This window comes from Drosophila persimilis, unplaced genomic scaffold, assembly GCF_003286085.1.
Source record: "Drosophila persimilis strain 14011-0111.01,24,50 unplaced genomic scaffold, DperRS2 tig00000000-arrow-pilon, whole genome shotgun sequence".
In the NCBI taxonomy this organism is placed as follows: domain Eukaryota; kingdom Metazoa; phylum Arthropoda; class Insecta; order Diptera; family Drosophilidae; genus Drosophila; species Drosophila persimilis.
Window position 1 is genome coordinate 5,233,303 of NW_020825288.1, and position 12,080 is coordinate 5,245,382.

At 44.5% G+C, this 12,080-nt stretch overlaps 4 protein-coding genes across 6 annotated transcripts; 1 reads left to right on the forward strand and 3 right to left on the reverse strand.

The window, feature by feature from the left end:
* Nucleotides 1-1,163: 1,163 nt before the first annotated feature.
* Nucleotides 1,164-3,654, reverse strand: LOC6598755. Of its 3 annotated transcripts, none has more exons than XM_002023753.2 (2): nt 3,471-3,654; nt 1,164-1,468 (listed from the first exon to the last, which is right to left on the reverse strand). In XM_002023753.2, exon 2 carries the CDS (start codon nt 1,464-1,466, stop codon nt 1,224-1,226), a length of 243 nt encoding a protein of 80 aa, XP_002023789.1. In that variant the 5' UTR covers nt 1,467-1,468; nt 3,471-3,654; the 3' UTR covers nt 1,164-1,223. The 3 variants fall into 3 exon arrangements, with proteins under 3 accessions (XP_002023789.1, XP_026845471.1, XP_026845473.1); XM_026989670.1 differs by lacking the exon at nt 3,471-3,654 and adding an exon at nt 1,568-1,623 and having other exon boundaries at nt 1,164-1,491; XM_026989672.1 differs by lacking the exon at nt 3,471-3,654 and adding an exon at nt 1,568-1,608.
* Nucleotides 1,806-2,223, reverse strand: LOC6598756. Its single transcript, XM_002023754.2, has one exon. The coding sequence runs from the start codon at nt 2,195-2,197 to the stop codon at nt 1,883-1,885; it is 315 nt and encodes a 104-aa protein (XP_002023790.1). The 5' UTR covers nt 2,198-2,223; the 3' UTR covers nt 1,806-1,882.
* A 1,183-nt stretch (nt 3,655-4,837) lies between the features above and the next one.
* On the reverse strand, nt 4,838-5,715 carry LOC6598757. The gene is made up of 2 exons (XM_002023755.2): nt 5,330-5,715; nt 4,838-5,264 (listed from the first exon to the last, which is right to left on the reverse strand). Exons 1-2 carry the CDS (start codon nt 5,352-5,354, stop codon nt 4,936-4,938), a joined length of 354 nt encoding a protein of 117 aa, XP_002023791.1. The 5' UTR covers nt 5,355-5,715; the 3' UTR covers nt 4,838-4,935.
* Nucleotides 5,716-9,599: 3,884 nt separating this feature from the next.
* On the forward strand, nt 9,600-11,851 carry LOC6598758 (serine/threonine-protein kinase svkA). The gene has a single exon (XM_026995178.1). It carries the CDS (start codon nt 9,723-9,725, stop codon nt 11,625-11,627), a length of 1,905 nt encoding a protein of 634 aa, XP_026850979.1. The 5' UTR covers nt 9,600-9,722; the 3' UTR covers nt 11,628-11,851.
* The last annotated feature ends 229 nt before the right edge of the window (nt 11,852-12,080 follow it).

Genomic DNA, 12,080 nt, shown 5'->3' on the forward strand with positions numbered 1-12,080 from the left:
GTTTGGCTGCTGAGCCAACCCAGGCTGTCGACTTTTTGTTAACAGTTTCTGTTGTTCTTCCCTTTGTGTGTTGCCTCCGCCCCATGCCCCATGCCCTATTCCCCATTCCCCATTGCCCATTGCCCATGCTGCTACCACTCCCTGCCATTTGTGCCACCCACTAAGCAAATAAAGTTATTTGCATGCGCAAGTAAATCGATTTGTGTATATCAAATTGTGGGGCTTCAAACAGTACAAAAAAAACGCGAAACGAAAAGAAAAGAAAAGAAAAGAGGAGCCCCCGCACACACAAACACAAAGCTGAAATTCAAACAAAAACATACTCGTAGATTGTGCTGCTTTGCCACAGCTGTGTGTTGCCACAGTGTTGCAACAACAGCAATAGCTTTACACAACAACAACAACAAGTAATCTGGCACGGATTTCTATATTGATTGTACGCAATACTCGTACTCTCCCATGAACCAGATCGTAACATATCATTTTATTTGGCAATTTCATAATTTACCTATAATTCCCGTTTAATATGAGGCACAAAACGCATAATTTTAAATTATATTTGCATGCCCCAAAAATGGGGCAGAAAGGGTGAATTGAAGTGGTTACTTTCTGATATAAATTGGTAAAATTTGAGTATTTATTGAGGACTCAAACCAATTTATTCAAATGCCACAAAATAGTGTGCACGGGAAGGCTCTGTAACATTCGGTGGCACAAATGGCGATGGCTAATTACAAATTATTAAAAGCTAGCACCAGAAGTTAAGTTCATGGGGCTCATGGATGCTCCAGCGCCATAGTACCGGCATTGGCAATGGCAATGGCAATGGCAATTGCCATCATGTCAATTTACCAAATTGCGCAAACAAACAGTGTCCACTGGGAGGTGGACACCGCAGAGTGGTGCTCCTCCACCTCCGGCGTGTGTGCCTCCATCGGTGGCAAAGTCCTCACGCACTCTTCGTAATTGTTGCACGTATGGCCCGGACAAACGCAAATCCTTGCCGGCATCAACATGCTGTGCCCTGTCGCCTGTTCACATGCACCATGCCCCATGCCCCATGCTCCATGCTCCATGCTCTACAGGGGCCTTCTGTGGCACCAAAGCGGCTTATGTCCACCCCCGGCAATCGGCCTGTGCATAAATTAGCCCACACTCCCACGTCGCGGAAAGCGCTTTTTAATTATATTTTCGACAATTTGTTTCAATACATGCGCCATGTTTTATTTGCGTGCCTTTGTGGGCGGCTCCTGCGGCTCCGTCCACTGCCAATCCTTCCACGACACACACCGTTGCGCCTTGTCGTAGTACAGCTCATTGGCGGGGCAGCGTTTCAGCTGTGCCGCCTGCTCCGGCTCCTGGCCGCACTGCCAGTAGGCCGTGGGGTCCCAGTAGTGGCGATAGGACTTCTTCAGCTCCGCCGGGGTGCGACAGCCCGGCTCGCCATTGTAGTCCCGCTCAGACATGGCTGGAAAGAGGAGAAGCGAGATGCTAAAGACTCGGGAAATTGGTAAAGAAAAGTGAGATGTTGAAGCAAGGAATGGGTAACCGTAAAGGTTCTTCTCACTTTGAATGTTCTTGCTATTGATGCTTCCAACTGATCCTATCCAGATTCCTCTGATGTAAAGACTGACTGTATGGCAACAAGGTGTCATTACAACTAAGCGGCTAATGCCCAGAGATACAGATCTACAGATAAGCAAATCGCCTCAGCTGTTATTACTTATCAAGAACACGGACTACGATAAGAAGTTATTGCAACCCTATGAGGCATGTACCCGTACTTTCTGCAAAGATTACTATAATACCTTGTTTGCTTTTTGCAATATCATTTTATTCATTTCAGATTCATTATCATATTGTTTTCTGGATCTGTGCAGTCCTAGGCCGTGGCTAGGGGCTCGCTGGGAGGCAGGGCTGTGGGCGACCAGTACCACTCGGACCAGGGAACGCAGGCCTTGACCGCATCCAGCCAGGCAGAGGGTTTGGGGCAAGCGGCCAGTGTGGCGGGAACATCCTTAGTGGTGCAGATCCAGTAGGCGTTCTTCAGATAGAAATGGGGATAGGTGGCCACCGTGATTTCCTGATCGGTCTGGCAGCCTGGCTGTCCCGTGGGCTTCTGGCCCACAGAAGCGCCACTGCTGAGGCTGCCCAGGCAAAGGACGAAGAAGAGGGTGAATAAATGCAGGAAGTTCATCTTGGCTTTCGAGTTCGGGTTGGAGGTTTTCCTTGGACTGACCTATGCTAATCACTGGCCCCCTCTTTTATACGCTCTTAGGCCGAGTGTTATCTTATCGAGCGGAACTGAGGTGCGATGCTGTGGCGGCGATAAGACCGCCCAGAATCGGGTTTTACAGGCCAGGCCCGCTTTCTGCTTGCAATTTGGCAGGCAGTTTATGGCGCTGTTTGTTTGCCCACCGCTCAACCGATTGTTGTTTCTTCCGGCCAAGTGCGGTCCAGGCCGAGATCCAGGTGAGGAGCTCCTTTGCCCACTAATTCCACCCTCTTTGGGTTCCCGCTTGCCTGCTTGCATATTCATGACATCAACGGCAGCTGTAAATTATTTTCCGAGAGATAGCCAGACATGGGCATGGGCAGGCCGCAAACAGCGTTCCACAGCCGCTGTCCATGGCACTGCCTCTGCTAATTAATTCAAAACATTGCCTCAAAGGCATTTTTGGGGCTGGGCCAACAAATTTCACCTGACTCAACGGCCGCGGCGGCTGGCTTTGGTAGCGCCTTAAGGCATATTAGGGCCTCTTGTGCCCCTTGAGTAATTGCCGCTGCACTGCACTATGTTGCGGCTGCAGTCGCACTGGCAGTGGACGTCGCAGTCGCAGTCGCAGTCGAGCCTTGTTCCGGCTCTTCCTGGTTGGGGCATGGGTATGGCATCCCTTTTGCCTTTGTTGCTCATTTTGTGCTCATTCGGCTTTTGTTAGTTTTGGGCCATAAATTAAATCGGGTTATTAATGTCTGCCATTAAATGAAGCTACGTAGCGGACTGGCTGGATGGCTTCCTCGCTGGCTGGCTGGCTGCTTGGCTGTAAAATCCTTGTCCTTGTCTCTGGCCCTGTCCCTGTCCTTGTCGTAAAACTGGTACTGCCTCTTTCTCACACTCTCCATCCAACTCTCTCTAAAGTGATTTATGGGAATTCGTGCGGCATTTGTAAGTATTTTGTAAGTATTTTGAGATTGCCAGAAACTTTACTCAGGTTGAGATTTCTGCCACTCCTCTTCAAACTCCTTCTTCTTCCATTTTAAAGCTGAACTCCTGCCACGCTACCATCAGATCCCTTTAGATCCCATTATAACCATTTATATATATCAATCTCCTACACTGCCGCTTCCATTCGCTACTATATACATTGTTTCCCGAGAGAAGCGACAAAAAAGAGCAGCCTTCCTTCCAATGCAATTAAATATATTGCGTATACGTCACGTATGCTAAAATTTCATTTCACAATTTTTACCAGCGGTCTCTTGTCAGAGTATTTCCTCCTCGCCTCGCCTCTCTTCTCTTCTCCTCTACAGCTGGGGTGGAAAATTCTTTTACATGCAAATATTTTGTTGGATCCGCACGCACCGAGGGTTTGGGGGGGGCGGGAAAATCGAGAAATAAAATTGCGATTGAAACGTATTTTTTGCCGCTTATTGATGTGCTCGCCGGCCTGACAAAGCGTTTTGACTGACAACTGCGAAACGAAATAAAATGCTGCCATTCTCACAAAGTGTGTACGTACTACGTATGTACTGCCGGACGGATCCGGGCGAATCAAAAATAGTGCAACTTATTGCGGCAGAGCGAGAGTCTGCCAACTGTTGACTGGGCCATGCGGGTGGGGGCCACGGATGGGGCTTGTGTCTGTCTCTGTGTCTGTGGCTGACAAGCGCGGCATATTGATTTATGACAAATGCTTTGGCGTCAACCGAAAACAGTTTTCCAGCTCCCGCCCCCCCCAGACAGGTTGAGGGGCGTGACCTTAACTGCTGTCAGATGAAACACGTTAACAATTGGAATTGTAATTGCATCTGGCCCATCATCAGATCGTATAAATATTATTTTTGGTTACTGCTGGAAAACCGCTGAGAGAAAATGGTGGGGAGATCATACATAAATGGAACTTTGAGCGAAAAAACGCACTGGGAGAAAAAGGAAGGGTAAAACACTGAGAGAAAAGAAAAGAGCCAAGCGGATGATTAAAGTGGATCCACAATACTAGGGGAACTGGTATAAAGGGTAGGTAGGCGTTCCCTAACATTCCCACGAAGAGCAATGAGAAAAATGGTTTAATCAAATCACAAAAATGATTCACAGCCGGAGGTCACTCATAAAGGAGAGATGAATAAGATTCACATAAACTAACTAAAATAAAAATAAAATTAGTGCATAAAAATGATTCACAGAAGCAGATCAAAAGATATCTCTATCATACTTAAGTAGGGTATAAGATAAGTCCCATTGAGCCCAGAGATATGTATATCCACTTATCGTTTTCTCGAATCTTGCGCTTGACATTGCGAATGATAAGGGGATGGGAAGGGGAATGTAGGGGGCCTGTAGAATATTCCGACACTTGAGCATGAGGTGCGAACCTAATTATGAGCAGTGCACAGAGCATCGCTGTGCCAAAGTAAACAGATTAATTTGCACATTTCTCAAACAGTGCAGACGCGACAGAGAGTACGATAAAATATATATCGTAGTGTATTTCGCCACAAACTGTCTGTCTTCTTCTGAAGACATAAAAATATATTTTTAAACGCCCTGTAGTTGATATTTCTTTCAACGTTTTTTCCGTTCGTCTCCATAAAACTGCGGTATAGGTTTCATGCACATTTAATTAATTTAAGGAGATGCAAAAATACACAACAAATCTTAAGAATGATATTCATTTGGTCCAGCATGCACAGATTATTCGTTTAGTGTATCATTTCTTATTTTGTCCATTGGCATACTTCCCATCCGGGCGGACGACTGACAGGCTCCAAGCAGGGCTGCCACACCCACGCGATCCAGGGGACACAGGCGTTGCGATCCTGATCGAAGGCCATGTTGGGGCGGCAATATTTGAGCTTCGCCGGGTTGCCCAGGGCGTAGCATTGCCAGAACTTGGTGGGATCGATGCAGTGCCGCTGTGCCATTCCAATCTCTGCCGGGTGTTGGCATCCCGGCTCGTGGTTGTCGATGCACTGTGCAGGCGTCTGGTGGGGAAGCTGCAGGAGCAACAGGAGCCCCAGGAAGGAGGCGAGCAGCCAGAAGGGAGCTAATCAAAAGGGAAAAGTCTTAAGATTTGAGGATGGCGGCTCATTGGGATGGACGTCCACTTACTCGTACTCGTGCCTTGCGGTGGCATTGTGGCGGTGGCGGTGGCAATGATGCGGCTGCAGCGTCTGACGGAGGCATTTATAGGCCCACCTCGCCATCGTTCTGGCTCAAGTGGAAGTGGTTATCCTTATCGCGATTGATTCGGGTTCGATGTGCCGCCCGAGGTCGCGGCTTGTGTGATTGCCACTCGGAAATGTTTGCCCCCGCACTTGAGGGGCATTCGCAGTCAGGGACTGAGCTGCCAGAGAAATGGCAGACAGAAGATGTCCGACAAAAGGGGGTTTAAGCCCGCGTCAACCCCCACCCATATCAGGAAAACAGAACAAAGCAGCTTCCTCTTTCGTTGGCTCTCTTTCTACTTCGTTGGCCGATTTCGCTGGACATACCAAATGCATTTCCGACCGGACCGACACAATCGCACAATCCGAGAGAGGGCCAAGAAATACTAAAAGTCATGGCTTGTTTGCGTTGGCATTGGCATTGACAGGGCCAACAAATAAATAAAATAATCAGACCCTTGCTAAGGTTTGTTGCCATGGGTAATGGGTGCTACAGTTGGTGGGTATTTATTTTTTTAATATACCTATAAGAGTAAATCATTTTTGATAGAATTACATTTATTTCATATTTCTTTAATTTAGAATTTCAAATTCAAATACACAACAGTGATACCCATCATTCCTTAACTGACAGCCACTTCTATTAACAGACCACCCACTGTTAACACGTAACGTGCTGTTTGGCGCAGCAGCTGTTTGCACAGAACTAGTTCGATAATAGCCTTTCAGCAATTTTGATCCTCTAAAACCCTTTTTTATGCAAAATCCAATAAAAGCAAGTATTTCGAATAGGCCAATCATGTATAGAATTGATTCATCAATCGTATAAAATCGAGTGGGCATGGCTAAATGTTCCATATAGATAACATTATTCAACGGAACAAAGAATTGGTCGTTTTTTGAATCGAATTTGAATTCGCCGCAGTTCGCCGCAGTTCGCTTTAGCAACAATGAGTCCCATTCCATACACAAACATGTTGCTAACATACCCTGGGGGAAATGGATGTTATAGAATTGAGGAAAAAGGGTGTACAAAGGCCTATACAAGCGTTATGTCTTCAAATTCCAGCGACATTGCAACTGTTTTTTTGTTTAACTATTTTGCTTAAACCTTGTTTAGTCAAAAAACAATAGAAGCATGGACTAAAAAAAAATGGCCAGTTAAGTAGAAAATTGATTCATTAATCGTATATATGGGCATAGATAAAGGCCCGGTTGACAACATTTAAATCCTTGTCGCTCACATTCAAAAAGTTCGATTTGGCGCGCACCACTCGGTATATTTTTCAAATGAGACCGTATATTTCGGTGCTGTTCTGAGGGTCATACTTCAGAAATACTGGTTTTCGCCGCGCTCCCATGGTATTTTTGTCCATTTTCTTCAATCTATTAATCTAATTTTCCATTTTATATAGAAATCCAATAAATGCAAATATTTGGAATAGGCCAATCATGTATAGAATTGATTCATCAATCGTACAAAATTGAGTGGGCATGGCTAAATGTTCCATATAGATAGTAATATTCAACGGAACAAAGAATTGGTTGTTTTTTGAATCGAATTTGAATTCGCCAAAGTTCGCCGCAGTTCGCCGCAGTTTCGCTTTAGCAACAATGAGTCTCGTTCCATACACAATGTTGCACATTCCATACACACTGTTGCAGCAACATTTTCTTGACAACCGTTTTTTGGTCAAAATAAAATACATTAAGGTAATTAAAAGAAGCAATCTTGTAGAAAATGCATTTATCTATGGGATAAAGCTAAGTGGGCATCTATAGCTTGAAATATAGGCAATACCCGATTCGCCGCAGTTTCGCTATTGCAACAATGAGTCTCATTCCATACACAAACATGTTGCTAATTCCATGCACACATACCCTGGGGGAAATGAATGTTATAGAATTGTGAATACGTTTGTCTTCCCAGGCTCAGTAGGTATCAGGATCGACATTAATATATACAAGATACTAATAAGTGTCTAAAGAATATCAATTTGAAAAAAGGTCTAAATAAATTACGTTTGATCTTTATATAAAATTAACGAAATAGGGTATACAAAGGTCTATACACGCATCACGTCTTTAAATACCAGCAACATTGCGACTGTTTTTTGTGTTGAACTATTTTGCTTAAACCTTGTTTTAGTCAAAATACAATAAAAGCAAGGAATAAAAACTAACCAATTGTGTAGAAAATTGATTTATTAATCGTATAAAACTATGTGGGCATAGATAAAGGCCCGGTTGACAACATTTAAATCCTTGTCGCTCACATTCAAAAAGTTCGATTTGGCGCGCAAAACTCGGTATATTTTTCAAATGAGACCGTATATTTCGGTGCTGTTCTGATGGTCATACTGTAGAAACTGGTTTTCGCCGCCCTCCCATGTGGTGTTTTTTAGTGCTAAATTGTATTTTTGTCATTTAATAATTTAATTTTCAATGTTATATAGAAATCGAATAAATGCAAGTATTTCGAATAGACCAATCATGTAAAGAATTGGTTCACCAATCGTACAAAATTGAGTGGGCATGGCTAAATGTTCCATATAGATAGTATTATTCAACGAAACAAAGAATATGAGGAATTGGTCGTTTTTTTGAATAGAATTTGAATTCGCCGCAGTTCGATTTAGCAACAATGAGTCCCTTTCCATACACAATGTTGCGGCAACATTTACTTGAAAACCGTATTTTAGTCAAAATAAAATACATTAAGGTAATTAAAAGAAGCAATTTTGTAGAAAATGCATTTATCTATGGGATAAAGCTAAGTGGGCATCTATAGCTTGAAATATAGGCAATATCCGATTCGCCGCAGTTTCGCTATTGCAACAATGAGTCTCATTCCATACACAAACATGTTGCTAATTCCATGCACACATACCCTGGGGAAATGGATGATATAGAATTGCGGAAATGTGTTTCATCCCATGCTCTAATTAATGCAGAAACTAATCAGTATCTATTTTAAATAATATTTTGCAATTAGTGGTCCTCTTACAGAGACAAAGAATCGCTACAGGGATCAGGTTTTATTTACAAATAACTAATCAAATGCATGAATAGACCAAAAAAATGCAATCTACAACAAGGCCTTTATTAATTACACTTGAAAGCAGCTTGGAAAACGGTATCTTTATATAATATTCACGAAATAGGGTATACAAACGCTCATACCCTGGTTGACAACAAATGAGTCTGCATATACCAGCAACATTGACGTCACAACCTGCGACTATTGAACATTTTTGTTGAAATCGTGTTTTTGTCAAAACAAAAAACATGCAAGTACTTAAAAATAGTTAATGTTGATCAAAATTGATTCAGCTATCATATAAAATTGTCTGGGCAAAACTGAGAGATCTATATAGCTGGGAATATTCGACGGAAGAAAGATTAACCAAGAATTAGTCGTCATAACCGGTTCACAACAATGAGTCCCATTCCACGCACACATACCCTGGGGGAATGGATGTTATAGAATTAAGAATATGTTTGTCATCGAAGACTCCGTAGGTATCAGGATCGAGATATATTTACACAAGATACTAATAAGGTACTTGAATATGTCTAAAGAATATCAATTTGAGAAAAGGTCTTTAAAAATCACGTTCCATCTTCATATAAAATTAACAAAATAGGGTATACAAAGGTCTACACGCAACATAGTGCCAGTTTTTTTTGGTGAACTTTTTCTGTTAAACCTTTTTTTACAATAAATACAATAAAAGCAAGGATTAAAAACTATCCAGCCTTGTAGAAAATTTATTCATCAATGGGATAAAATTATGTGGGCATTGCTGAGAGATTTAATTTGTCAGCATTATTCAATGGAATATTAAAATTGAGCAATATGAACGAATTTCCCTTTTCGTTTGTTTTGATTGACCTATTTCGCTACTTGTTTTTCGTTTGACTTATTTCGATAAAACCTATTTTTTCGCAAAATGCAATAAAAGCAAGTACTAAGAATATACCAGTTAAATAGAAAATTGATTCATCAATCGTATAAAGTTAGGTAGGCATGGCTAAATGTTCTATATAGCTAGTAATATTCGAAGGAATATCAAAATTGAGGAATACGTATAGTAGAACTTGAGTATATTTGAAGTATATTTTGTAAACCAGACGGTATATTTTGGTATATTCCTGAGGGTCGAAATCGATATCACTGTCACTGTCATCTTATCACTGTTTGCTCACCACTAAGTAGAAAATCTTGGATTAAAACGAAAAAAATTATTTGTCAGCCCCAAAAGCAACGCCAGTATAAAATCGCCGTCAGCCCCAGCCCCCAAGGTCCACGAAAGGCGACCCAAGCAAGCGTAACCATGTCCTGGACAGAGAAAGTCGATCCGGAGCTAATTTTCACAAAACAGGAGCGCATAGGCAAGGGCTCGTTCGGTGAGGTCTTCAAAGGCATCGACAATCGCACCCAGCAGGTGGTGGCCATAAAGATAATCGATTTGGAGGAGGCCGAGGATGAGATCGACGACATCCAGCAGGAGATCATGGTGTTGTCGCAGTGCGACTCGCCCTACGTGACAAAGTACTATGGGTCCTTCCTGAAGGGCACCAAGCTATGGATCATCATGGAGTACCTGGGTGGCGGCTCCGCCTTGGATCTGATGAAGGCTGGCTCCTTCGAGGAGATGCACATCGGGATCATACTGAGGGAGGTCCTCAAGGGTCTCGACTACTTGCACTCGGAGAGAAAGCTGCATCGAGATATCAAGGCAGCCAATGTTCTATTGAGCGAGCAGGGGGACGTGAAGCTGGCTGACTTCGGAGTGGCTGGCCAGCTGACAAACACCACCTCGAAGAGGAACACTTTTGTGGGCACGCCGTTCTGGATGGCCCCCGAGGTGATTAAGCAATCGCAGTACGATTCGAAGGCCGACATCTGGTCGCTTGGAATCACTGCGATTGAGCTGGCCAAAGGCGAACCGCCCAACTCTGAGCTGCATCCGATGCGCGTCCTCTTCCTCATACCCAAGAACAATCCGCCCCAGCTGACTGGCAACTACACCAAGTCGTTCAAGGACTTTGTCGAGGCCTGCCTCAACAAGGACCCGGAGAACCGACCCACGGCCAAGGAGTTGCTCAAGTATCCGTTTATCAAGAAGGCCAAGAAGAACGCCTACCTGATCGATCTGATCGATCGCTTCAAGAAGTGGAAGGTCTCTAAGGGCGACGAGAGCGAGACGGAGTCCGAGAACTCCGACTCGGACTCGGATGCCAAGCAGGGCGGCAGCAGCCAGGACGAGCCCTGGATCATGACCGTCAAGGGACTGCACATCAACAGTGCGCCGCGAGCGGGCGTCAACAGCTTCCAGCTGCAGGAGCACGAGCTGACTATGCAGAAGCTGATGCAGACCACACAATCCCCGGCCGGTAACAATTCCGTCGTCTCCTCGGTCTCCGTCATCTCTACATCCAACTCCAACGAAGCGTCGGCGGCCACAGTGTCTGCCTTGGCGCCCCAGGCGAACCACAATCACAGCCACAGCAGCCACAACAACAACAATAACTTGAGCAACAAACATGCCACGACCACGACTATGCTTAATGCTCCGCCACCGAGTTCTGCTGGAGTGACGGCATCGGGCGTGACCACTTCCTCCTCGGCCAACGAACTAATCCAGAAGCGGGCCAGCTCCAAGCCAGAGTTGCGTCAGTCGCGTTCCGCGGCTCCTTTGGATCAGGTTGAGGAGCGTCGTGCCTCTCTGGGACTGCCCATGGCTGCTGTCGAGCAGCAGCATCAACACCATCAACAGCAGCAGCACCACCATCAGCAGCAGCAGCAGCAACAACAGCAACAACAGCAGCAGCAGCAGCGTCGCAGCAGCCAACGTGAATCATTCCATGCAACAAACGCCAGCAGCGGCAGCAGCAACAACAGCAACAACATCAACGACGAGCATCCCTCTTCCAATCATGTGAAACAGCAACCAACGGGCCAGCGCATAATCCACACGAACAGTGCCTGTCTGAACAACTTCCTCTTCCCCGTACTGAGCGACATCCAGAGGAAGTACTCTGGCGGCAACACCAGCAAGAACATGGGCGTCGGCAGCGACATCGGGGACCTTAAGTCCGTGTTCGAGCTGGCCGAACGGTCCAGCCCGGGAGTGAGTGATCTGTTTATGAAGGAGCTTATCCATATGCTCGTGCCGGGCTACTCGGAGACGCGCATTAACAATATCATGGACCGCGCCATACGCAACCGCAAGTAGGGGCCGTCCAACGGCCTGGCCAACCAATTCCAAACAACCAACCTATATATATATATATAAAATTATTAACACAACCAACCCGACACGAACAGAATAACAACAAAAGAAGAGAAAGAAGAAAAACAGCAGAAATAGACATGTATTTTATTCCGACATTTAGTGGCCAATGGAGCATCAACAGGAGATATGTATATGTATTTCAATTGAACAGTTATTTAAGCATACAATATGTATTTCGTTTGTTTATCTGCAATATTAATCTAATGTAAAACATATATAACTTCAAAATAAAAACGACAGAAAAAAATGATTCAAAACTCCCGCCAAGCCACCTCAGACTTGACATGCCTGGTAACACTTTTCCTGTTGTCATATACTGGATTTCCAAACATTCTGGTATTCATCGGTATATTTGCAGTATAATTTGAATATGAGACGGTATATTCTGTATAC

Excerpts from the sequence above, each read along its gene's own strand:
- LOC6598757 (XM_002023755.2), bottom strand. The coding sequence starts at position 5,354 with ATGCCACCGCAAGGCACGAGTACGA. Across the intron at positions 5,265-5,329 it reads ACCGCAAGGCACGAGTACGA|CTCCCTTCTGGCTGCTCGCC; the intron begins GTAAGTGGACGT and ends CCTTTTGATTAG.
- LOC6598758 (XM_026995178.1), top strand. The coding sequence starts at position 9,723 with ATGTCCTGGACAGAGAAAGTCGATCCGGAGCTAATTTTCACAAAACAG.
- LOC6598755 (XM_002023753.2), bottom strand. The coding sequence starts at position 1,466 with ATGTCTGAGCGGGACTACAATGGCGAGCCGGGCTGTCGCACCCCGGCG.
- LOC6598756 (XM_002023754.2), bottom strand. The coding sequence starts at position 2,197 with ATGAACTTCCTGCATTTATTCACCCTCTTCTTCGTCCTTTGCCTGGGC.